General features: G+C 40.8%; 1 protein-coding gene across 7 annotated transcripts in view; it reads left to right on the forward strand.

The window, feature by feature from the left end:
* The window catches only part of akap13a (A-kinase anchoring protein 13a), a 124143-nt gene that overhangs the window by 67565 nt on the left and 29478 nt on the right, over window positions 1–27100 (forward strand). For 4 of the 7 annotated variants that reach the window (XM_085157923.1, XM_085158239.1, XM_085158000.1 and 1 more), the window contains exons 11-19: window positions 5411–5556; window positions 8133–8497; window positions 13546–13593; window positions 16678–16855; window positions 17297–17399; window positions 17854–17979; window positions 19586–19625; window positions 19848–19959; window positions 24369–24528. In XM_085157923.1, coding sequence (XP_085014049.1) covers window positions 5411–5556; window positions 8133–8497; window positions 13546–13593; window positions 16678–16855; window positions 17297–17399; window positions 17854–17979; window positions 19586–19625; window positions 19848–19959; window positions 24369–24528 — 1278 coding nt within the window. The remainder of the gene's footprint in view (window positions 1–5410; window positions 5557–8132; window positions 8498–13545; window positions 13594–16677; window positions 16856–17296; window positions 17400–17853; window positions 17980–19585; window positions 19626–19847; window positions 19960–24368; window positions 24529–27100) is intronic. The other 3 variants (XM_085158161.1, XM_085158392.1, XM_085158316.1) reach the window with 3 other exon arrangements.

Consider the following 27100-nt stretch of genomic DNA (forward strand, 5'->3'; position numbering starts at 1 on the left):
GGCAGCATTTAGCCATATTCTGTACGTGACGTGTTGCATGACAGCTGCAATATACAACACTTTCTCGCTGTAGAAAAGACAGAATAAAGGACACTTAAAGGCAAACAAGCTACATAAGTAGCAGTCAGTGTTCAGTGTGTGAATGGGTGGATGACTGAATGTAGTGTAAAGCGCTTTGGGGTCCTTAGGAAAAGCGCTATACAAATACAGGCCATTTACCATAATTTTAATAATTACAAGTTTATGCAAAACCTCAGTGACTGCAGACATTTCATTTGACTTGATCAGACATTAAAAGAAATAAAAAAAGAACAGCTGAGGCTTCTTCTCGTAGCTGCAGAACATGTGCATTGTTGTGCTCTAGGGTGAATTATCCCATCATGCGTCTGGTACATGTTGTGGTGCATGTCTGCTGTGGTTTGCTAACATATGTTAAGTCATTGTTCTGCTTTAGAGCATGGTAGGTCATGCAATACTTTTAGGTAAAGCCTTGTTCTGTTTATCGGAACTCATTTCCCATATTTACAGGAATCATGCTGGATGTTTCTGCATGTGCCGTTTGGAAGGTTTGAATTGCCGTTTTGTTTAATATACTCTGTAAACTGTGTGCAGACAGATTTTTATCTCTTGTGAAAAATAGGAGGCTATGTGGTAACATCTTCTACTCAGAAGTATGAGGACTTTGTCCTTTGCACTCGCTGAATTTAGAAAACGGATGTTTAATTTTGTGAACGTGTTGAAATGCAGATGGTGAAGTGATACCTGATTATGAACTGAACCAGTCTGCAGACAAAGGTTACTCAAAGAAAAAGAAACAGCAAGATGATGGTGTGTTTCGCAGGTAGTCTGATGCACTTTGATCAACTTTTTAGAAAGGTTAACTGGAATCTTCTACACCTCATATGTGTAATAAATCAGCCCAGTTAGACAGAGAACCTTGTACACATTTAACATGAAAAAACACAGGACAAGTAAGTATAGGTCAAAGAAAATATAAATAAGATTTTATATGAAAGTTCTGATAAAATCTACACTTAGCTGAGATAAGTGTTTTCCTAACAGGGAAAACTTGCAGAGAAGAATGTTTCTAACCCAACAGATTATTTTTTATAAATTCTTTTTGTTACTATGCCGATTATTTCTGACTCGAAATTAGATTAGATTGTATCTACTTTTATATATTTTTTAGCTGCACGTTACACTTATTTTTAACCCTCTGAATTTCCCGGAGGAACCCACCCGAGGGATTAATAAAGTTTCATCTAATCTAATCACTTCGAGGTGTTTTTACCTGCAGTTAAACTCAAATTATTTGAATTGCAGTAATCAAAAAGTAGTATACACTGCAGTATAAAGCTGCATTTCTTTAAATGTAAGGATTGTTTGAAAGGACTAAAGGGGCTCTTTATACCTTCTGCAAGAAACAAGGAAATCTAGAACAGTTTGACAGTTCTTTTCTGCGTGCAGCTATACAAAAAACTGTCGCCACCTACTGTAGACCAGTAGGTGGCAATACAGAAGAGTCCTTGACCAATCAGAAGTATTCATCGCTTCAAGCCCCATCCCCAAAGTTTCCATGATTTGACAAAATACTGCCTACCAAGTAGGGACTTGGGGGGTAAAATCATTTCCCCAGCGTTTAATTTAGACTCAGGTGTCCACAGTGGAAATGCAGTTGAAATTCCTTCAAGAGTTTCTACTCTCAGGGGAAAGCTCCTGTGGTTAAAAAGTGACGTGTATCTCTGCAGTCAAGGCCAAGTTTTCTGTTTGTGTCTGCTGGTTTATGAATTTAGATTCATTTTTTAAAAAGCTAATAAAATGCTGAATCTGTATCAGATGTGTCCCCCCTGTTGCTCGCTAGGCAGACTGTTTACCTTCAGGAAACAAAATCCTCCTTTACTACAAGTTGACTTTAAATAGAAACCAAAAATCTTGTCCCCTGCATTTGTATATGCAGATCAATTTATAGAGATTGCATGAAAGGTGCAAAAAAGTGGATATGATATAATATATATAAAGTATATATATCTGACCTTCTTCACACTTGGCCAGCAGCCTCAACCACCTGTCGACTCATGAGCAACTTTTACACCTGTTCCCTGAGCCTTTTCTATGCGTGCTGTGGTAGTGGTGTTGGGGTCTGTTTGACACAGAGGGAGGAGGACAGCTGTCAAAACTCACAGTCCCCTGCTAGTTGTGACAGACAGCTGTGAGGGGGGTGGAGTCTGAGGAAAAACTCCCTGAGTCCACTTGTGTCACCAGCACTTGCAACTCCAACATTCTCACGCACGTTCATTTTTGGATTGTCTGCTAATAGCGGAAATATGACGTAAAAAGGGGCAAAATGTTTTTGCATCGAGCCACCAACGCACTGTGGTCAAGACTAAGCTCTGTTGCAGCAGTTGAGGTCAAAGGTCAGTGTGGATTTGGTATCTTAACTGAAAAGAGCTGGTGATGTCATGATATGGCAGCCTTCCCCTTTAATGTTGTCTATATGTTGTCTACATGTTGTAGTATGAGCGAGCAGGATGTGGTTTGCCCAGTTGTCAGTTGTCATGTAGGAACACTTTGGTAATAACTAAACTTGTGACCCTGTTTCTTCTCAAAGCAGAAACCAGAAATAATCCTGCGCCTGTCATGTTGTGGTGTCTGCTGCAGGACTCATAAAGCAGTGTTGATGCCAATATGGAAACTTTAATTTCCCAAATACGATTTAAACTGCTGACTCCTTTGATTGCAAAGTTTCGATTGAGACTTCATGAACTCTTTCAAGTGCTCTAATGAGGAATGATGATTTTCTATAGTAGTGATACTCAAATCTGTGCTGTATTATGCAGTTGAGATCCATCTTTAGTTCAGCCTCTCAGCGCAGGAATGTGCTAATTAGCGAAAACAACTTGTCAGTGTCTGAAAAAACATATGGACCTTTGCTGCTCAATAAGTACTTGAAGCAGCTTGTTTATCTGATATTTTCATGTTTTTGGATTGTTTGTGTCAGGCTCAGACTATTTTAGATAGAAGTGACAGAACCATTGTGTAAGATTTTACAATTAAGGAAGTCTCACAATCTTTATGTCAGGATAGCACCTACCTTTGTCCATTGTGACACACTATTCAGTGGTATCACTCGACCCAAAGTGGTGATGTCCCCTTGGGGTTGTAATCGGGCTGATTGAAACATTATGAAACCATAACGTTTGTCGGTGCTGTGAACTGACTACTCTCCTTTCATTAAGAGCTGACTGTGTCGACCTGCTCTCTCACCGATGTTTGTTAAAGGAGCTCATGGTTATACTACAGAAATATTGTATACCCCCACCCCCTCAAGTCTAACAACACTATGATGTAAAGAGACTCCCCACCCCTAAGAGCAGCTGACGGGAGCTGAATTTTATAGGGTTATGTTTCTGCCAGCTTCAGGATTCCTCGAGCCATCCTTTGCTGGTGTTGGTTCATTAATCTACTTTTATTTTTAGTCTTGATTTTGGCTGTGAATAATTATGAAAAACAAGATAATCTGCTTCTGCTTTTGGGTTGTGCTGAATACAGGGCGTGCTTTATTTTAAATATGCCCTTTTCTGTGGCATGTTTAGTTCAGTTTACATTTATTTATAGATTTGTATTTCTCCACTTGAATTTCAAATTCAAATTCAAATTCAAATTCAAATTTTATTTGTCACACACACACAACCATACACAGTATGTCATGGGGGTGAAATGCTTGTAGCTGCGCAATGCCCGACCATTAAATGACAGAAAAAAGATTTACAGTATTTACAATTTACTACAAAATTTACAAATTAACTTAGGAATTTACAGTAAAAATAAAAATAAATAAAAATGTGCAAACAGCAGAGAGAGATTATAAAGATTATAAATTATAGGAAATGTGTGGTGGTGCGTGTGGTGATGTGATGTGTGTGAGAGTCCAGTCTTATAGTGATGTGTGTGGGAGAGTACAGTCCTACACCTGGTTCAGGGCCCGAATAGCCTGGGGGAAGAAGCTCCTCCTCATTCTCTCTGTTTTGGCCTTAAGGGAGCGGAAGCGCTTCCCAGACCTCAACGGTGAGAAGAGTCCATTGTTGGGATGGGAGAGGTCCATCATAATCTTCCTAGCTTTGGACTTGCACCGCTTGGTGTAGATGGACAGCAGGTCAGGGAGCTCTGATTGAATGATGATTGAATGATTGAATTATATATTATATAATTATATATATATATATCTATATCTATATCTATATATATATATATATATATATATATATATATATCATGTATGAGGCGTCTACTTGTACCCACTCAGCGACACAGAATCCAGGCTCTTGAAGCATGAGCACATACATACGTATACAAAATCTAGCTTCCTCTTGCTCACATGAGTGTAGGGGATGCAAGTCTTCCCGGGGGATTAAGAATAACTTCCGGTTTTTGAGCAGAAATAGAAATTTAAAAAAAAAAAAATCCTAACAAAACTGAGCAAATGATCTCATCCAGTTTTTCTTGGCTGCTGGCTAAAGTCAGCCCATTGGTAGATGTCTGTGCCCGAGTACAGGCTTCCTCTTTTAGTTTGGCCTGGAATATTATCTGTGCATGTCCTTACATGTCCAAAAAGCTGTAGCCCCAGAACCTTGTTGCATAACAGTTGTTGTATTCTGTGCTGACTTTGGATTTGGCTGTTTGTAATTCAGTGAGATAGAATAGTGGGTGTAAAGTAAAAATGGCTTGTGGTGAGCTGCTACGGGTAAAGAGCACAGAGACTTACTGAGAAAAACTAACATGGCATCATATAAGCCGAGGCCTGAGAGCGACTACTTTAAAGTCAAAGTAGTCAGTGTGATACACGCGATTCTGACTAATTATAGTTCATATCATTGTGGCTGATATGAACTCGAGTAACTGTCTGCTTGATGTCTGTAATTTCTATCGATCAAGCAACAGAAGTAAAAAATGACTTCTTGCTTTAAAGCTTAAAATAAGGTGCAGACATTCTTTGTAAGCATCAGTGTCCATTTGGCCTTAGGGTGACTAATGCAGCTCTTTCATGAAAGCAGTTTTGCAGTACATCAATAACCGTTTACGTTGTCTTTCTCCGAGTCAGATTATAACTTCAGTTCTGCCCTGGTACCTTTATAACCCACAAACACTGGTTGTTTGCAGTCGAGCATAGACCGCTTTGGTGAGGACAGTCAGCCATTGATCCACCAGGCTTTTCACACCTTCTCAGATTCCCACAAGTCTTTTCACTGATGTCTTACAGACCTGCTTGTGTTTTAGTACAAAGAATGAAGACTTATTGTTTTGGAAACAAGGTGGGGGGTTTTTCAGTTTAACAGCCTCTGTTGAGAAACTTATCAGTTTTCTCCTCTGTTTGATTTTAACCCTGCGATGTGTTAAATGTCGTGTCTTTCAGGATCCTCAGAGTCTTCAACATTTTCCAGTTTGCCCAGTAGGACCAGCAGTGCCACCAGCTGCCCCTCTTCAGCTCACAGAGACTCTGGCAGTGACATAGAGAGCTTCCTGAACGCAGAACCCGGATATGACAGCATCTTCAGAAAGGTCTGAGCCCCATCGACTTCGAATCAATGTTAAAGTGCTCAAAAACAATTATTTTAAACTGGTTTAATTATCTGTGCAAAGTGAGAAAAGCAAATTATATTTGAATATATATATTTAAAAATGTAAATAAAAACATTGCCCCTATATATGCTACATCAATCATTAAATGTATAAATGAGGAAAAATGTAGCAGCAAATTCCTTGTTTACTAAATCCTTGGCTGGCTGTGGTCCAAACATCCGGTTCAGTCAAACACCAAGAATATATTTTGCCTCTGCAACTGCTCCTATAGGGATTATATACTATATATGAAGTATCTATTTTCTCAGTCTGTGTCTGTTTTTTATTTATTAGTACCCTGAGGCAGAGATGCCAAACATCTACTAAGCATCTTTTTAAGCCGGCAGCTCTCCTCCGCTGCTGGGAAAGTGCAAGCTGTGGTCCCTGCTGTCACTCTGCTGCTGTTGAAAGTCTGTTTGAAGCCAGGCACCCTTTGGTTAAAGTTGAAACACTTGTATCTCTCAGTTTCTGCTGTGTTGAGCACTTGAAACACGCTCATTGTAATGTGAACCGTATGTCATGTTTGGTGCAAACAAAGCTAGAGAAGAGAATATCAGCTGCCTGGGAGTATACAGTGTGGCGCTCAGGGTTGGGACACTGTAGATAGGCCATGATGGGCAAAATGAATCCGCACAAAGACTACAGGAGCTAAATTCTGAAAGAGAGGATTAACGTCTTTGCTGCTCTCTGAAGGGAAACGCTTCTTTTGTGAAATGTAATACTGTAAATGTAGAATAAAGAGGACATAGACGGTTTCAACGGTCGTGACTTATCTGAGTTTCACATGTATGTTGTGCCATCAGATAACATTTAAAATCCTGAAATAAAACAAAGTTTAAAAGTCAGCTGGGTCCTTCTCCTATAGCGCTGAAGCTGACGTTCACATGCACTCTCTGCCCTTGATGTATGCTCATGCGTTGTCCGACTCCCAGAGGAAGTTGTGTTTGCAGCATAAAGCAGATCTTTCATTCGCAGCTCTCCGACAGAAGCAGCTCTATGCTCGGCCCTCACACTGCAGCTGGCAGCACAATAGGCCCAGTTAAAGCTCACACCTACAAATTAACTCTAAATGGACTATCCCAAACCTGTGTGTGTGTGTGTGGGCAGTAGTTTTTTCCCACCATTCCCAAAGAGTGGTTTTACCAAACTATTTGTTTTCCGCGTGCTTCTTATATTATACAGCTGTCAGGTGAAGACTTGTCAAGAAATCAGCAGACTATACACAAGCATATGGCTAATTAACTTGCAAGAATACATATTAGTTTACACATACGTGGTGTACGTACACTTTATATTTGCCAACTGCCAACTGTCTGTGGATTTGGATCACTAAAATGGTCCTGTGACAATGACAAATGGACTTTAAAAAGACTATATATCACTAAGAAGTGTTTTCCTGGGAAAGGTTTGTTTTAACAAGGTTGCTATCATTTATTGGTGTTTGTTATAATGCCAGTGTTGCTATAAAGTGGCGCTGGCTCATTATCCCTAAGCCATGCCATTTGGTCCTCATTATATTCCATTCCTGTGGGTTAAATGGCTCTTCAGCCTACTCTTAATTCATCTCATGCCTCAGTGAAGAAATGCTGATTGATATACAATGTGATAGCCTGAGTAATTAACAATGATTTCAAGGACATCTGTTTTGCTGTGTTATGTTTTATTCATATTTATTATGCTGTGTTGGAGTGCCCTTTTTTCCCTGTTCTGTTACATTCTGCCCATAAACTGCAGGTGTGATAAAATGGCAAAATCACATTATGGATCTTAAATAGTCTCCTGTTATTGGGGTTTTGTGGTCCTCCATATAGAAAACACTACGCTACTTCCAGATGAACAGAATTAACCTTTTGGGTCCTTCATATAGTCCTATTGTTCCCTTGTAGGATTGCCAGTACCTGATACCATCACCGTCACCAAGGCCAGGGTTAATGTAAGGTGGTGCTAGCCACTCTGTGTAATGTGTACCATGTGACCCAAACAAAAATACAACCAGCCAGTGAGAGGGCAGGAGAGCTTTGTTCACTTACAATAAATGATTTAGCCTTATGCACTAAGTGACCATAAATGGATAGATATCTGCTGAGCAGCTGTTGAGACATAGCGTCTGCAGGCTTTTTTGTGGGATTTTTTTGCCGTTGATTATCACTAATTCCTCAAGTTGTCATCCACAACCTTGCCTCACAATAGCTTAGTAAGCACACACATGTTCTCACGCTCCACTTCCTGTGGTTCTCAGAGCAGAGCCAGACTCTTCACACTTTCAGTTACTGTTCACGGTTCACAAGCGCATTGCTTGATTAAACCTGGAAATTAATACTTTACGTGGAAACAGTTGCATTTACATGTGTCCTCGCTCCCTAAAATAATAAATCAACATTTTATTAGTGTGGCATTGACTTCATATAGTGCTGATTTAGCATACTGGCTCATGATAAACCATAACTTTTTGATGGTACAGTAATGCTTTAAAGTAGTGTAAAGTTATACCTTTTCTCTTTTGGCATGTCTTTCAGAATGATGAACCTGTGACTGGAGGAGACAGTACCAGCGAGGTTTCCGTCTCCTGCTCTTCCACAGACGACACCGCCAGCGTCGGCCCAACCAGCTCCAGCCCGGAGGGCAGCCAGGGCCTGGGCTGCAGCTGGAGTCCAGAAGAGGGCATCCAGACCGTGGCACCTACCACTGAAGGACTGGACAGTGAAGGTGGAGAAGGAGGAGGGGCAGGAGAGGCTGAAGAAGAGGCCAAAGATAGAGTAACCGAGGTGCCGCGGCGTTCCTGTCTCTTTCGTAACAGCAACCGTTCCCTGTCACCTCTTCGCCGCCACAGCTGGGGTCCTGGAAAGAACAACGGAGGAGACGGAGAGATGAACCAAAGGAGGTGAGAATGATAAATACTGGGTTCTTCAGGATGAATAATGTCTAATTGCATTGTTGATGAAGTGGATGTAGAAATAGAAACATTTCTCCTTTGTCCTAGATACTGGCTGCTGGTGTTAATCTGGTGTTAGTCAGTAGATGTCAGCAGACTTGATGTGTGCCTCTTTCAGCATTATTAGAGCTTGTTGATGTCAGTCCTTCTGTGCCATGTTGAGTGTTTCCTCTTCATGCTGTGAGCAGCTGTGTTGCCATTTGTCTCGCGTTGGCAGGGAGCTTCCAAAATTGTACACACAGATGCTTATAAACAAATGCACAGATACGCACTTCAACATGAACACATGTTCTCACGCTTTCACATTCAGAGCCACACTGTACAGTTGTCACGAGTTGACAACAAGATTATTTCACAAACATCGGTTCAGTAGAAAGGCTAACAGGGACTTTTAGAACGGGACTCTTAGCGCTGTTTTGTCATCACTGCTCAAACGATTGGCTCTTAGAGATGGTCTGTAGAAGAATTTACATGCAAGTTTAAATATTCTTCTTAATATCCCCTGTCTTATTAAGTTTTTCCTTTTGACAGTAGTGTATATTTCATATGTGCATCTGTGTGTTAAAGCCTGACGATACTGGAGACCATTACTCATTCACAGGGAGTATAAAAGAAATCCATTAATCATATATTGGCCATTGTTTTTAGTATATGGCAAATGGCCAGGTACTTGAATAGCACTCTTCTACTCTGAGTACTCAAAACGTTTTTTACTACAATCCTTATTCACACAAGTACTTTTTTCTTATACCTTACGTCTTACGTTTGTGCACGTAAGACGCAAAAAAAATGAAAAAGAAAAAATAAACAGCATTTAGGAGACTTTACAGGAGTTCATTTAATCCCAAGGTTTTCTGGGGGTGGCTGTAGAGGGAAGAGCTCATACAAACACTTCACTGTACATACAGATTTACATTGCGGGGGACATGATGTATGGTCCTGCCTGGCAATCCCACCTCTGGTATTCTGCACAAACACATGCTCACGCTCCGATGGATGCACTGGGGCAACACCGGTTCATTATGCCCAAGGATATTTCAAGATGCAGATTAGAGTAGCTGGGGATTGAACCACCAGCCTTGCAATTAATAAGTAACCTGTGCTGCCTCATGAGCCACAAAGCTTAGATGTATAGATGCAGGCAGTGTTTTACAGCAACTTTTGATATCATTATTTACTTTTTAGATAGAATTATTTATTTCAAAAGTTAGGCAGCAACTTAATGTAAAAATGCCTCTTGCCTGCATCACCATCTGCTCAACTGTGATACAACTCTGCAATGTATGGGTGACAGTTTTCCCGCTTTAAGTGGAACTTTAGAGCATTTCTATCCCACAAACTGAGACATGTCACACATTGTGATAGGCTCTAGCTTCCAAACACTGGAGGACAGTGTTTGGAAGTCTGGCCTATACCGGATGGCCATGAAGAAAGCATGCAGGGTTAATATGCTGTCTTGTTTTGCTACCCAGATTTCCTGATCATAATAAAGTCAAAAGCTAGGCTCATTTCTCCAGCTTTGCCAAGTAACTCATATCATATCATATCATATCATATCATATCATTATAGATCAACCTAAATAAGGACCAGTCACATAGAAGCCTACTGACTCACTAAGTAAAATCACAAAGAGGGTACTGCGACTTCCTCTAGTCAACATGTAATAGTGGATTAACAGGTGTTATTAAAGGAGGGAAACCCTCCAAAAAACGGACGGAGCTGTGGAGCAGCCAAGGGAACAGAACGATATAAAAACTGTATCACTAAAATATAATTTATCATACAAACACAGTTAAAATTTTAAAGGCAATTAAAACACACAGTAAAAATCAAAATAAAACATAAACACACTAAAAGTCCAGTGGAGTCAGCCACGGCGTTAAAATCCAGCAAAATCGGGGCGTGCAAGGAAAACCCGGCAGCGTCCCCGGCTGTCCTGTCAGTCTCTCCGATCCGGAGTGCCCGGATGGGCAGAGCTCCTAACTCTGCCCGCCGCTTTTCTGTGGCACGCTAGCACTATGGTCTCACCGTCGGAGGTAGGGCGCTGTCCCACTCCTAACTAATCCCCCACCACAGTGTCCTCTCGCCTCAAGCTATTCCAGCAGCAGCATAGCTCTCACTGCTTCTCTACGCACTGGCCGTCGTATGCCCTCGCCACGTACTGCACACCAACCCACACCAACGCCGCCCTTTGCTTGCGGCTGCCGCCGCTGCCTGCCAGCATCTACTCCGCCATCTCTGCTGCCCTGCTTCTCCTGACCGGCTAGGCCCTCTCATTGGGCCTCTGTAACCTCCCAGGTGTGCCAAGTTTGTAATCAGGGAGGGGTATAGTCTCTCCAGGACAATTCAACAATAAATACAATAAAAGCATGCAATAAAACAAGAATAAAACACTATACAATATTAAAATATTAACAATAATAAAACACAGCAACTCATGCGAGATAAAAATCTAGTTAACTTGTCCATTTCCACCCCGTGACAAACACAAACCCGAAATGGAGAATGTTTGCCTTGAAAGTAAAAGTCGTGGCTTACCTTTTCACAAGGTGCAAGTTGATTCTTCTATGCAAACTACAGGAAACCGTGGCAATCTGCTAGCAAACAAAACAATTGCAAGGAGGTTTTTCTTTAGTGCAGCACCATATATGTCGTTGCAACTTGCAACAGTAACTGCTCCAGCAAACACTGTCAGGGAATACACATTTTTCCCTATAAACAAAGGTTACCAGGGGGTTTGCCTGTCTGTGTGAGTGGGGTCTAGGACACATCTTTTTTAAAAAAGACAAAATAAATGTAATAAGATTTTAAATTATGAGGAAAAACAAGTTTTCGGAATGTCTCGTATAGTGTTTGGTGACATTTTAAAGTAACAGTCTAGCATTTGGTAATTATGCTTATTTGGTTTCTTGCCAAAGATTATTAGGAATCCACAATAAACGTGACATGAGTGTTGCATAAGCCCTACTGAAGCATTTGATCTGTTCAGTCCACACAAACTCCATCATCAGACAGAGATGCCAAACAGATGTCTGTCAGCACAGAGGAGCTGAAAGGAGCAGCTGGTCTAAACAGAAGTTTACTGGATAAAGGCAGCTTTCATGTGGTCGCAGCAGGAAGGAATCATCGATACTTTTAGATACAGTGTGTTATTATGGTGCGTTATGTTCATCAAGTTCAGTAAATTTGTTTGGTTTAAACAGCTGTCTGTGGAGACATGCACCACAAAGTGTGCCTGAAAAAATTTACTTGAAGTGTGAAGCAAACAAACAAAAACATGGGGCACCACAGATGCATTCCTCAGAGTCTCTGCCGATCATGAGTCCTTCTTTTGATAGATTTGAAAGAATGAAAATCTGTTTAATTTCTGAGGCGGACAAGTAACCGACTGCAGAAAACTCTTTGTAATGTGAAGTGGCATTCAAAATAGTATTACCATTAAAAACCAGGAGGCTGTTATCATAGTTTAGCACAGACTGCAAATAAAGCCTGGTTCTAGGGTACCAGTGCGCCCACACGACTCTTAACTCCTCCAGTACCAGCAACTTTAAAGTTCACTAATTAGAGGATAGGTTATCTTGCTAAATGGTATCAAAAGGGATGAATGCACAAGGATAATTCTTGTCGGAATCCAGTAACATCCTTTAAAGTTGACTTCAGAGATTATCCACTGACCAGCAGAGACTAGGGAGTCACAGTTGTGACATTGTCCTTCATGTGGTTATGATACAAATAGGGTTTCTGCTCACAATACTCAACTGGAACTCTAACTTTGAATCCCAAACATTTTGTTTGACACATTTCTGTCTATTGAGTGTTTCAATTCATGCTGTGTTATTATCAGTTGATTAGAAGATGTACAGTCCCACGAAAAAGAACATTTTCACAGGATTCTGTGCAGTCCTGTGAAAAATAAAGTACACCTTTATTGCTTTCATACAAATTAAGAGGGAATGTAGCAGCTATGTGCTGATATTCAAATACACTGGCTTTGCTAGTCATCAGCAAGTGTGAAAACCTCTATAAAAGCTCAAGTTTTAAGAATCTTACGACCTTCCAGTAAATTCACACCAAAGTCAGACCCTGCAATGCCACAAACAGAAGAATGACATCAGACTCTGCAAGCCTCAGTTGGCCTTTTAAATGTTACATTTCATGGAAGTACAGACAAAAAAAGACTTATTTGCCAGGACAAAGCTTAAAAAGAATATGAAGCACAACTTGGCTTTGTAAAATTGCATCTGAATAAACCACAAGACGTCTGAAACATTGTCCTTTAGACAGATGAGGTCAAAGTGGAAATGTTTGATAATAATTCACAGCTCTATATTTGGGGAAAGCCAAACGCAGCATATCAGCACAAACACCTCGTTCGTGCTGTCAATCACTGTGGTGCAGGGGTGATGATTCAGTGCTTTCCTGTTTTTACTTTTTTTGTCTTTGGCAGCCGCAGGACTTGGGCACCTTCATTTGCAATCGCTAATGTCCACAAACCTCAATGAACTGAAACAATGTTATAGAGAAAAGTTGGCCAGACTTCCTCCACTAAAAAATGTGAGAGACTGATGTGTGATGACTCATAGATGAAATGATTACTTCAACTTAGAGTTGCTAAAGGTGCTTCTACAAGCTGCTGAATGATGAGATGCAAGCTTTTGCCTGTGGAAACTTTCGTTTGTACCAGCAATCTCACTGTGAGGTGGGAATACTAAAAAGGATAAACATCATTTTGAAACTATGAGCAAATATATCACCACAATTATTTCATGCTTATCATCTTTCATCATTTACTCTGAGTACAGCACTCTTATCACTCTTGTCTTCTCTTAGATCATTACCTATTCAGTAGTAGCCATAAAAATCCAACGGTCCCATCGGCAATAAGAACAGTCCGTTGATTAATTATTTTCTTGCTGTCATGGCTTCCGTTCAAATCCCACTTCATTTCCACCTTCATCCACCACTCTGTCTCTGTCTCCGTCTCCATCACCTCCAGTTCCACTCGTAGCTCTGGTGAGAGGAAGTCGGCCTTTCACAGGAGAAGGTATTAATACATCACATTCATCAGTTCATGTTTTGTTAAGCTTGCCCTGCTTTTTAGTGGCATGCTATGGCAAATTTATGCAGTTGTGCCCTTTGTGGACCTCCCGGCTTTTAATGTATGCTTGCTGAACTGCTGTTGCATTCTCTCCATCCCTGCAGGCAACTGCTCTGAAAAATGCTGCTCTCTTTTCACCCCTGTTGGAGTTTGTATGAAATACTGTGGCAAATGGGTGGTGGTGGCACCGCTGTTGACCCAGAAGGAGGAGGGAGGAAGCAGTGGAAAAAAACGAGTCAGCATCTTTCACTTGATCTTGATTATATGCAGAATAGATCTATTTCAGCTCTGCAGGGTGAGCCGAATGCTTACACTCCTACTCAGAAAGTCTGTTGGATATGAAAATGTTTGACAACAGTGTCTGAAAACGGTAAAAGGCTTCTTTAGTAAGACACATCTGAAGTGTGTCGTGGTTATTGTAGTTAATTAAACTGAAAAGTAAGCAAGGAGTGGAAAAACTTCTTCAGTTAAATAAAATAAAAATAAAACTAGGCTGTAAATAGTAATATATATATATATATATATATATATATATATGAAGCGATATTTTGCACTAATGACTAAAGGCTAATTAGTCATGTAAACTCTTTCTCATGATTATTATCCTTTTAATAAGGTCATCAAAATGAGTTAAAGTAAGACTCAAACTAAAATGTGACATTTTTAATAAAAACTTACCAAAAAAATATCTAACTGAAAATAAGTTTGTTCAGGAATGGTGTAGAGAGCTTCTTGACAGGTTCATGGTGTAGATTAGCGTTGTCAAACTCATTTTAGTCCATACAGTCCAATTCGATCTCAAATGGCAGGGACCAGTAAAGGCCATTTCATATTAACCTATAGAAAAATATAAACGTTTTCCTCTTTCTTTTAATATAAAGAGATACAAACATATTCTGAAAATGTTAACAACTATTTACCGAGATGAAAGTGTCCTGTTCAAAGAGAAGGTGCAATTTGTCTGCTCTCATTAAAAACAAACACATCTGGACAGCTCCTTAGGCAAACCACCGCTTCGCTGTATTTATGAGTAACAAGGCTTTAAGACTGACAATAATTCACAATCATTAGGTGATCCATTCGTACACTGAAAAGTACAAATATTAAGCCCTTCATCTCTGAAGTATTCACGGCTATCCAGTGGACTGGACCCTTTGTTGGGCTAGTTTGACTGAGTTTGACCAAAGTGCTCCACAAGTTAGTTAATGAACAAGAGAAAAAAACAGAAAAATAAATACAGAAAACATGAAATGAAGTTAATACAATATATTTAACATAAACAAAAACCAATATCTATACCCACCGCTAGCACTAGTGTCTTCCACACTTGTGCTAGTTTTAATTAGATGCATAATCACAGAATCACAATCAGGGTTAAACATTACTTATATTTCTGACTTCAGTATATATTAGTGCCTCCTTGGGCCACAGACTCTTTCTAAATTCCCTTAAACACACACCTGTAGTATTTCTGACCTCCAGATTGTCATCACTTGCTGGCTGACATGTATTTTAATACAGATATATCAATGCTTACTAGCTAATAATGGCCAATAATATCAGCCCTCCTCCATCTCTGTCAAGTTGTAATGAAGACAAGTCTGTTATTGTCACAGTCCGCTGCTGTAACCATCTGGTCACATCTGTCACGTTCAAGAAGCCAGCGGCCACCCTAGCAGCGGCTCCAGCTGTGTTAATGGTGCCTTGGCTATTCTGCCAGTTTTTCATTTCTGGGAAACACCCTGGGTTCAAGTTGATTTCCTGTCTGCTACTGATATTACAACAACGCTGCAGCAGGAAATCAGCTTTAACCCATTTGCAATGTTTATGCTTCACAATGTAAAATACATCCACGCTGCCCAGTTATTTCAGAATGACGCCAGTGTTCTGAGATACGCCTGCAACTCTATCCTGCTCATGTCCTCATCTGTGTGCTTCACTGCCACTCTGCCATACTCTCTTATCAATCTTCCCATCACTCTCCTAACCTCTTTCACCTCACTTTCTCTTAGTATGAGCATGTGCCCCCGCCCCCTCGCCATTGGCTACAGTGTGGAAGTTGTTTCCTCAGGTTTACTGCATTACTGTGTTTGTGATGTTTTCTTATTTGCCGAGGGCACATGTCCTTATTTGAACATATTTACATGTGGCTTGATTTGCATTAGCCGTTGTTGTGGGTGTTTTCGTGTGTATATGAATGCCCAACCCTTTCAGTCAGCAACCTTCTGCACCAAGGAAAGAGAGGGAGCTGAAATAGCTGCTAGTGTTTGAGCATGGAGGGCCCTGTGGCTCTGTAGAATAGTATGTAATAATACTGCCACCAAAGAGGCCTTAGTATGACAGATATAGCCATCTACATTCACAGCCCGGAGGATAGGTGAGTGCTGCTCCACTCTGGACACTTACAATCACCAAATCATGATTCTTTTACTCTGGTTTTAGTTAGTGAAGCTTGGATGAGTTGGACTGATGATTTGCTGGATAATGGAGTAGCATACAAACCCATGGGCCAGAGACGAGAGATTTACTGCTGGAGCTTTAACTATCATAGAGTCTGTCCTGAAGCGAATAGAGCTGCAGCCTCGTGGCATAGCTCATCCTGAAATGTAGCAGTAGTTTTCCTCTCCATAATCATTGGATTGGATTTTTCAAGGCCTCTTATTTCCAGTCATAGCTCGATGTAATTGGGTTTGTAAATCACAGCTGCAGAGCTCTCCATGCTGATGCTGATGTTGGGAGTCATTTGCAGCTGCTTCAGCTGTAAATCTGCTCCAGAGGCTAGTGATAACTCAGCTGGCTAAACACAGTGTAGGACCAGCTGTGTGTGTGTGTGTGTGTGTGTGTGTGTGTGTGTGTGTGTGTGTGTGTGTGTGTGTGTGTGTGTGTGTGTGTGAACAGGTACATCTTTGTGTGTTTGTGTTTACTGCAGCGACAGTTGTGTACATTCAGAAAGTTGTGATTGATGTGATTGTGTTCAATACAGTGTGTGTTCTTTTATTGAGGTCATCTTTGGTTTCTGTTTGTACACAGTTACAGCTTGGAGGGGCTCAGTGGAGGCCCTGAAGAGCTCAGGGGCCCCACCAGCCAGGGGCCCCGTATCCTAGAACCTATAAGGATTCCCCGGCAAGACAGCGATGACAGAGGCTCTTTGGTTTCTCTGACAGAGGAACAGGAAGACCGGGGGGAGTATAGCAGAGTGCATGACCCGGTGAGCTAATAAACACACGCACACATGAAGTTTGTTGACGTGATGCCACTTCTTTACACTGTCACACAGTCAGCCACCAAGAGATCCTGAAAAACCCACACAGCCTAATTCACGAGAGAAAAGAGTCGTTGTAAAGCTTGTACATAAACAAGACTTATAAGCAGTCAAGGGAAATCTGAGCCTTGTCAGTTTGGGGATTAGTGAGAATTAATAAACATGACTTTCTTCGGGCAGATTTATACTTCTCCCATTGAATTTAAAACAAATTGTAAACATAATGTCCCGATTTAAAATGCCGAGTTTCCTCTTTTAGTTCGTGTTCCTGTTTCCAGTTGACTGGCTGGCAATGCTTTGTTCCACATTATCGCTGGCTGGCTCACTCCATTTTTTAAAACATTTTCATGCACTTGGTTTCATTCAGTCTCCTGTCTCTTGCTGCAGAAATCCAGACGATATCGGCCCCTGCGAAACAGCTGTCCTCCGATGAGTCTGCCCCTCACCAAGTCTGTATCTATGCTGGCCATCAGCCAGAGAGACATCGATGGTGAGTGACACGTTATGAGGCAGCTATCAAGTCCTTACTTGTAACATTCAGCCCTTTTCTTCACCTTTTTATCCTTTGGTTTTCTTTGTTATCCTCTTTAGGCTTTAACTTACTAAATTAAAGTACAGTGCAAAGTCCTCATTCTTCATTTCCTCGTTTTAACATCACCAGACTCAGCAGAGAGACACAATCATTTCAGCTTGTAATTGGAAATTTAGAGTTCATTATGTTTTTCACTGTAAGCCCCATCGCAAAGAGAATAGAAAAAAAGGTCAAAAAGCTAGATAAAGAGAGAAAGTGGTAGTTTAACATGCAGATATTTAAACTGAATCGCTCTTATTACACGTTTCCCGTACATCTCCACTTCCTGCCCCCATCCTCACTATTTTTAGGTTATTATATATTTCAATAAGTGATCAGTGCCTGTTGTGGTTCTTTCCTTCCTGCTCCCCAGCAGTGGGACACCTGAGACGTAAGAGGCGAATTTCCTTCTCTTTCAACCTTTCCCCCATCCTCACCAAATCTAAGTCTCAGTTCATTTATCGGGACTCCTCATCTAGTGATGATGAGGATGACTTCAGTAAGTACTGACATGTAAACTTAGCTGCAGTAGAAAATAGCTGTGATGTCAGAAGGAGAACAGTAGCTGCTCCGGTTAGCAACCTGGATCTGAGCTGCAAAGATGACAGCGATGCACCCAGATCAGCTAGCAGCTAGCCTGATACCCACACTGAAGTGTTTACTTGTGACTCAACATGAAGTGTGTGCGTGAAATGCTTCCTAGACTGAGTCAAACAGAGGAAGCAAAGTTGTCTGAAGGAAAATTTAAATTTTTACTCTTTAAACTTCATCAAAGATAAAGTCCAAACATTCAGCCGCAACAATCTTGTCATGAAGAAGCTTCTAATTGCTGCTGATATTAATCTACTTGCAGTGTCAGAATGCAATTAGACAACGCTTGTAGCCAGATTGCTGCTGTAGAAAAGCACCTTTCGCCTAGGCAGCATTGTGTTTAAATTATAATCCATGTTGACAGCAATAAATAAGACCTTGGCTTCTCGTGTTTCCTACTCAGCACAAGAATGGGATGACCTTTACATAAACTAGCCTTACTTCAGTCTTTTTGAAAAAGCTGAAACACAATTACCAGAGAAAGAGGAAAATAATCATAAACACCGCAGGTGAACTGAGGAAGCCCTTTCTTCTCTGCAGATAAATACAAGCCTGTCACCTTTAGTCAAAGACACCGAGGCATTCCTTCCTTTTTCTTATCTGTGCAATATTTCCATTAGCACTGTTCTCTGTCTCCTTGTCTCTATTGCTAGGAACACAGGCAGGCCAAGATTTTGTCCTCATTATCCTGTTTTGGGTTTAACTTTCTTCTGCAGCGCATGCGAGCAGCGCTTTGCATATTTTCGTGTGCGTCTGGATATTGGTAGGAATTATTGTTTAGAGAGAAGCAGCTCGTTGCCTAGAAAAGATGCATGCCTTATGTTTAACTCTGTGCTTAACGTTTGGCACAGAGATTAATTGAAAAACACACATGTTCTGGCTGTTACTGCAGCCAGAAAATCCAGATTTTCAACAATTCAACAAAGAGTCTGGGAGGAGCTACACCCAGCATAGCTTTGTTCTAGTAGAATGAGTAGACCAAAAAATATCCATTGTCCAGCCTTCAATGCACGATAATTTAAAACTCTATGATTTTAGTCTTTGACTGTATTACAGCCCCTCATTTATCCCCCTGTCTCAAAACAGAGCAGTTTAGCTCACTTCTGTAGAGCACAGAGGTGAGGACTGACCAAAAAATAGCTTTTACACTTTGTGCTGATTGGCTGCCCCTTGCAGTTGTGTGGGGTTGTTGTGTTTATAGTTTCAGCTTTGTGCTTTAGTTGACCGTAATGGGGGGAAAAAATCACAATAGGTCACCTTTAAAGGAGATGGTAGAAAAGGAAGTGCTCGATATAGCTGTTTGCCTCTTTTAGTCATGTCAGTGGGTTGTCAGTTGTCACACAGCTGTACAAGGGTACCTAAAGTGTTGCATATTTACCTTTAGGGAGCCAAATCTGTAGCTTACTCTCAATTATAATCAGGAAAAATAAGAAAAGTGCGGTCAGCCCTTAAAGACATATATTTTTTTGTTTTTACTATCCTGCCACTCACTTCCTCTCCTTTTTTTTTTCCAGGTATGAGGTTTTCCAGCACCTCTGGGTCACTAGCATACAGGTCAGTCTAATCCTGCGCTTACATTTTACCAGTAAATTGTTCTTAAGGCTTTCATTGCCTGGAGGACTTTTTATAGTCCTATAAAGAGCTGTGTGGAGTAGTGGTCAAATGATTCCATAGGACCTTTATGGTGCTTCAAAGAACCATTTCACAATGTGTGAGCAGGTATGCTGTGTGAATGCAGCTGCTGGAGATGAAATTAAACCTGTTTGTGTGTTCCAGTATATCAGAGGAGGAGCCTGGGCCTCTGCGGAGTGACACTGAGGGAAAGAGTGTGACAAAAGTTAGCCGGACCTTCAGCTACCTCAAGAACAAGATGTACAAAAAGACCAGGGTGAGGGAACATGGAGTTTTTCTTCTTTTGACTACACTTCACTGTAGCCTGCTTCTTACAGTTTATTCAGTAGGCAACCACCTTCAGTGTTTTCTTACAAGTGTATCCCCTTTGAGCAATGAGCAGTTAATGCCCAACCACAGTTTTCAAGTATTCACACATATATGAATCTTAAGCTTCTTTTTCTGTTGGTCCCTGACTAGCTTCAGTCTCACAGCAGGGCTGTTATAGGCAGTTCTGGGCTGAACAGTTATAGGTGTGGCACCTCAAGAACTACATATGTTTGTCCTCTTTTTCTTTTCTTTGTTTACACTACAACTCCCAATAGGTGCGTGGCGTGTTAAGCAGGTGGCAATTAGCATAGCAACAACTAAACTACAACCATAACAATAAGTTGGAGCATACTGTGCGTTTGAGTTTCCTGATGGCAGATGCCTTGCATTCTGATTTAAGTTAAAATAGCATAACATTACGAGTGGCTAAATGTCTTTTTATGTCAGGTGTATCACAGACTAACCTCAGGCAGAGCTCCCACTGTGGCTGATAATAGGATCCAGAATCCTTATTAAAGTCTGTTTACGTGTGGCAGCGTAAGCCAATGTTGGCATCAGAACTGAGTCATGCTTTGGTGTTTCAGATTGTTGTGCACCCCTTGTTTTGGGAACCGGGTGCAGGCAGGTCGAAGGCATGAATGTAAGATCATGTTGGTCTTTACCACCATTTCAAATATACATCAGTACAGGAGCTCAGAGATTCTCCGATTATACAATTGGAGATGCTGCAGGAGTTTGAAAAGATGACACCCTCCAGAGAAAACTGTGGGAAAAACCTCCAATTTCTTTGCTTCTACGCCTATAACAGTGCTCCTGAATCTCGGGTCCTCACTACTCTCTTGAATACTTATCGTTCAATTCGCGATTGTACTTTTGCAGTTGGCATGCAAAACAACCAATGAGATGACCATAAACTAGGCTTAACAAATCCTTTCCATCTACTCTACAAACAAATGCATGGCTCTCTCCAAGGATAACATGCAGTAAACCAAACCAATTAAGCTTCACTTTGATGAATGTGTCATTTAGTTTCTATTCTAGCGTCATTATTTTCTCCCTACGCTGGCTTCACTCTATGTGTAAAAGCTAGTTGAGAGGAAGTACTTTTGTTTTCCTTTAAGGAGGTGACCGGAGTTTTTATTTCCTCTGTAGCACACAGGCCTAATAACGCCTGGTCTTCACTGCCAGCTCAACTGTTTGTGTTTTAGGTTTAAGAGTTAACTCATGGTTTTTCTGTAATTTCTATGTTAAGTTTACGTGTTTGTTGGTTTTTACAAATATGACGTTCATCGTGTTGCAATGCATGCTTGCATTCAGACCACACACTTATGTCAGTTAGAGCTTCCCCTTCTGCTGGAGGATCAACCGTAAAGTAGGAGCTGAAAAATGACAGACAAATGAGCTTCTGAGAACTTGCATGATGGTCCCTCATGCAACGCCACGCAAAAGACTTCCTTTAAAAAGTTCTAAGAACTATAAATAGGCCCCTCTGGTTCAAAAGCTCCTTATATGTCCTGCTTTTGCCCAAGTCGTTGTTAGATGCAACTTCCCACTCTCAAATTTCCCAATCGCCTCACAGCAATGTCTTCTCAGAGAGATAAGCCTCTATGTAAGATGTGGTCAAAGCAGACTTTCTTTCTCCTGCCCTTCGTCCTCCGTTAGGGGATCTAACTGCAGTGTCTCCATTCCTGTCACAGGGTGACAATAATATCCTGTTAGTTTGTTGAAATATCGATCAGAATAAGTTACTTTAGTGAAACAATGGCTTCAGCACTATTATGACATGGAAATTATTGTACAGTACTGCATTTAAAAATCACAATGCTCAGCACTGCTCACTTTAAATTGCAGAAGTGGCATTTACTGTATTGCAGTAGCCGTTAATATGATTTAGGAATACAGTTGTCTGTATCAAGACTTTAAAACTCACCGGGGTAGCTGTGGGTGCTTAAAAGTAAAAATAATTGCATTCAATCTTCTCCCCAAAAAAGAGGCCTTGGAAGGTATTAAATAGTCTTACATTTAATTCACAGATTATAAGCAGTAATGTAATTATACAGCATTTTTATATCCAATATATCCAGTTGTGGGCTGTGTGGTAGACCTTACACAGCTATAAACTGTGTGTGTGACAGTATATTGAGGACACTCACACAGCACCAGGAAGTACAAAAGGCAAATTCACTAAAACCACAAATTAACATATTACCTTTTGATAGCTATTCTGATATGTAGTTTACTTCATGATCAAAATTGGTGTTAGATGCTACCTGAAAGTATTAGATAAAAAAGCTGGCTGTAATGATAGATATCCATGTTTCTGCTGCCAGTCATAACTGCTTTGATCACGAAGCGTGCATTTAAATTTGTACCATGTGGTGATTAAAGGGTCTGAAATGCCCTGAATTTAGCACAGAGTTTTTTATTTCTGATTGGGAAGTGAAATGTCTGTTTGCTTCCTGTAAATATGCAGCCCTTGCAAAGAGACACTGAAGGGTGAACAGGAAGTAAAACAGGAAGATAGAGTTGGTGGTTTAATAATCTCCCCTGTAACCTCAGCCGTCACTTTGCTTTTAAAGCAACAGGATTCTGAAAAAGCTTCCCTCAGCCTGCAGCTCATTGCTCTCTGTCAGGGGTCAAAGTTATTGGCCACCGTTAAAGCTTTGATGTTCAAAATGGGTTTGCCTGGTGTCTATTGGCTCTCCTTGGAGCATTGACATTAAATCTGTAACTGTCAAATGTGTCGAAGAATTGGTAATCTCATTTGTTCCTGTCATTAATAAACCAGAACCAGTTTTAAGGAGGATAATTTGTGTCTTCCTCTTTTGGTTAAACATTGAAAGTCTGACTGTTCTGGAAGGGGATCTAGTTTGTGCATTTTGTCACCATGTCTCTGTCAGACTGAAGGAAGGGCCATTGCAGAAATAGCACCTCCCGTAGCGAGCCAGTGACTTCCTCATTCACAGCCTTCCTAATGGAGACTTGCTGGTAGTAGCTTGAGCCACTGAGCCACAACCAGGGATGTTATACAGGAGTTTCCCAGGGAGCCGTGGCTTCTCACTGAGATGGAAAGGTTGGCTGGAGGTAGGCTAACACAGTGCTCTGGTTTCCCAGTTGAATTGTAGTGAAAGAGACTGTCACAATATCATGTTAAAAGGGGCTGGTGTTTTCCTCTGGGCTGATGTCTTTTTCCAGTGAAGTCATTGCCCGTTAACAGTGTGTTTTACTGGAATGTCTTTTTGTTTAAATCTCTGGTTTAGATGTCACTAGTGATTACTTATCCTGTTGTGTATGCTTGCAGCCAAAACAAAGAGTACAGAGAATCATCTTTTTCAAATGCGTTGAACTGCTGGCGTTTTCTTGTTTTTGTTTTTTTTTGCCGGGCATCAATAGGCGTGATATCAAGCAAGCATTCTTGCTGCCATGAAGAATACTTTTTCGAGCCGTTTATTGTGGTTTAGTGCTGGTTAGACAGTTGTTGCAGGAAGTGAGAATGAAAGCTGTGTGTTGTACTGGCTCTGAAACATAGCGTGGGCCAGTCAGGCTTTTGGTATCTTGAAATGGCTGAACCAAATGAGCTCTAGTATGTCAGCTTTGTGGTCCCTTCAAACCAAGAGGCCCAGGGCTGGTCATTAAAATGAGCTGGAAAACTGCACTTTCCCATTTCCTCTGGGTTTGGGTGGAGGCTCTGTGATGTAAATCCAAGAGAATGAGAGCTCTGTTCTTCTCTGCATCACTTTATGGGATTGTGATTCAGCTCAGTGTACAGAGATGACCAGCTGCTGAGGACGATCTCATCCATTAATGCAGAGGCAGCAGAAAGCCCACCCTGTTATGGAAAGGTCACAGAAGTGATTCCCAGACAGTGCGTCTCCGTCACCAGTCATGCATCCTGCAGAAATGCCTCATTCTTCATAACAGGTTGTAGCATTCGAGTGTCTTGAGAAACCAAACAAATACGTAATATGAAAATATGCTGCCCTTTTGGGATAAATGGTCATTGAAGATCTCCACCTCTGAGTCTTCTGTCTCACCTCAGAAAAAAGGATTAAAAATGTCTGAAATTTATTTAAAAGAGTGCCTTAATGAGACAATTTGTTGTCAGGATAAATAATGCATCACTTAATATGCAAACCCTCCCGCTGCGTCCTACATCCGAGTAATAATGTTGCTCTGCAGGGTTCAGATTGGAATTTAACAGAAGCGACTGGCCCAGTGTCAGTGTCTGGTATGTTAGTGGATGCTGCACGTTACCACGCTTCACTTCGAAACTTCTAATTGGATGGCAAAGTTGAAGCAATTAGAGAAGTTCAAGGTTGGGTTGTCTTCTTAACTAATTAATTTCCATTTGTGCAGGAAAAGGAGCGAGACAAACGGGAGAAGGACAAGGAGGGCAAGGAGAAGGACAAGAAGACTGTGAACGGTCATGGTTTTACACCAGTCAGCTCAAATCACACCACCCAGTGCTCCCAGTGCAATAAAGGTTTTAATGGCAAGGATGCTTTCCATTGCACATGTAAGTAACTTAATTTTTTTTTCCTTTTTGTCTTGTTTGTTTTCTGCAGAGTTGCTGTAGCTTTAAATTATATTAAATCCTAATAACCTTTAATTATTTTATTAGAAGATTTTAATTTCTTATCTGAAAGCACACTAAGCTGCGAGTCGTTTCTGAAAGACGATGCTGAACATAAGGAGAGGAAGTGAAAAGATTTTACCAATAAATCCAGGAATATGCATGTTTGAATATGTTAGTTTATGTTTCTTCTCATCTTTGTCTCTCAACAACCATTCATCCGATCCACTTCACACTTGTTATGTGTGTTACTGAGAACCTAAGTAAGAGTGCTGAGTCGGCCCAGTTGTTTTGATTAGCAGTTCTCATAGTTTGGCTAAAAGCACAGACTGTATGTAAATGATGGACCACGCGTCTATGAAATTACCCAGTAGTCTCTGGATTATGCATTTTGAGGCTTTATGGTTGGTACACGCTTGTTTTAAAAAGCCTGAGGTGACCATATTAGAATTAAAAGAGTCAAGTTGTCAGTTAACGCTAGCTATCTCGGTTAGCAAGCTGCATTCCCAAACAAACAGGCACAAATGGCTGCTAAGTTGGTGCTGAGGAGCAGAATTATACAGTGTAGAATTTCTCCTGCCAAAAATGTAGCACAGACTTCTTTGACGGCTGTACCACAAAGCAGGCCGTGTTATTTGTCAGATCATTTTGTTAAGAACTAGCCTAGCAGACAGCAGACAGCCAAAGCTGTACATGTTAGCGCACCTGTCAATTAAACCAACTTAATATACCAACTTTCCAATTTAAATTTGTTAATTTGAAAAATAAAATGAGGTGTTCACTTTGTAGCTGAAGTTGGGCATTTTAAAATGAGTCTGTGTGGAGTGATTCTCGTTTAGCGGTAGCATCTGGGGTTGCTGCTAGGCTAAAAGTTGTTCTGTGTTACCAGCGTTGTTCCCCCTCAGCTGAATTCTACTGATATATTTCAGCTATAAGTTACATTAATTCAAGCAATTTGGTAATAAAAAAGGTAAACACCCGTATCACTGCTAAGTTGATGCAATGCAAGCTCAATTTAATTATCTGGTTTACAGTAGTTTAGTGTTTTTATAGCAATCACAGTGATCGGCATAACTGAAGTTGACAGTGAGCAAATGGTTAAGAGGTTATTTGGCACCTTTTGCAGGTAGTTCTAAAGCAGGACCCTGGTTGAAAATTTTAAAACAAACATAAATGTATGAAGGATATCCTTGGTGGACTACAGCCTGCCTTATGTGTGATGGGACATGACACACATTTGTATACCATAGCAAGAAAATAGTGTTTCTATGTCAATTAAATGACACCTTTAGCAGTGACACAGACGCGTGTTCAGTCATTGTTTTCAGAGCAGTAATGCTATGTTTATATCTGTTAACTTTCACAACAACTGATTTCCTGCATGTGATGCATTTAGGCAATATCTCTCAATTGTAGCTCATGGACAGGAACTGCATGAGTAGCAGAGGAGTCAGACCCTATAGTAGGTCAAGTCAGTTTACTGTAAAGGCTCTGTGTTTACATTTAGGCACTAAATGAAAAGATTTAATTTAAAGAAAAAGTAAATTAGAATTCCTTTATTTGATTATAAAGGACAGTGCAAGAAAACATGAAACACCAACTGAACTTTATATTAGCAGTTAGTTGTGCAGCTGCAGCGAAACTCCCCAAAGAGCTACTTCTAATGCAACCCAGTCACACTTTGATTACAGACAACAGAACTGTTTTTTGCATTGTTTTTTACTGGAGCGACAGAGGCAGCCCTAAATAGGTTTAAGTTTATTGCACAAGCCTTTGGCGCAAGCCCAGAAAAAGCCTAAAAAGGAGAAACAAGCTCTGCGATGGATCACAGCAGACCTCTTGGCCACAATCTGCCTCAGATGCTTCAGACTGGCAAAAACAGCCCCTGTTGTATTCAGTCAGTCTGGTTCAGATTGTTAGAGCCACAGACAGTGTGAGGGAGGTTTGTACTCTGGCTAGTGTCCATTCAGCAGAGGAATACAGTGATCCTTTGTCTCAGATTAGCTGGTCTTATTTGGATGTCACCAAAAAGCAGTAAAAAACCGAATAAAATCCAGAGGCATGTAAAAAAAAATATCACTGCAGGAAATCAAGGTGCTTTGATAATCATGCAATCTTCTACTTGCTAATATTTTTACAGTGACACATTTTCAGGCGATAGCTCCCAGCCCTGACAGTGTTGCTGCCTTTGTGACTCGTGCAGCGCTATTTTCTCACCCAGACTAAAAGCGGCTGTTGAAGTAATCCCAGGAACGGAAATGTTGCACTGTATGCATTCTAGCTTGGGTGACTAGGTCTGATAGTGCGTTTGTGGGTTTCACATGTGTGTTATGTCTCCTGGAAATATGCCCATATGATTAAATCCTGATCAGCCACCATTTTTTTTCCTCCTTGATGTGAGCATTAAAATTAAAGAGCGAATATTAGGAAAAACTGAGAATTTGCGTTTAGTGGACAGATCAGCCTGTAGAAAAGGTCAAATGTCAGCAATCTAAAACCATGACTTTGTTCTTAA

The sequence above is a fragment of the Neolamprologus multifasciatus genome, chromosome 1 (assembly GCF_963576455.1).
Source record: "Neolamprologus multifasciatus chromosome 1, fNeoMul1.2, whole genome shotgun sequence".
NCBI classification, from domain to species: domain Eukaryota; kingdom Metazoa; phylum Chordata; class Actinopteri; order Cichliformes; family Cichlidae; genus Neolamprologus; species Neolamprologus multifasciatus.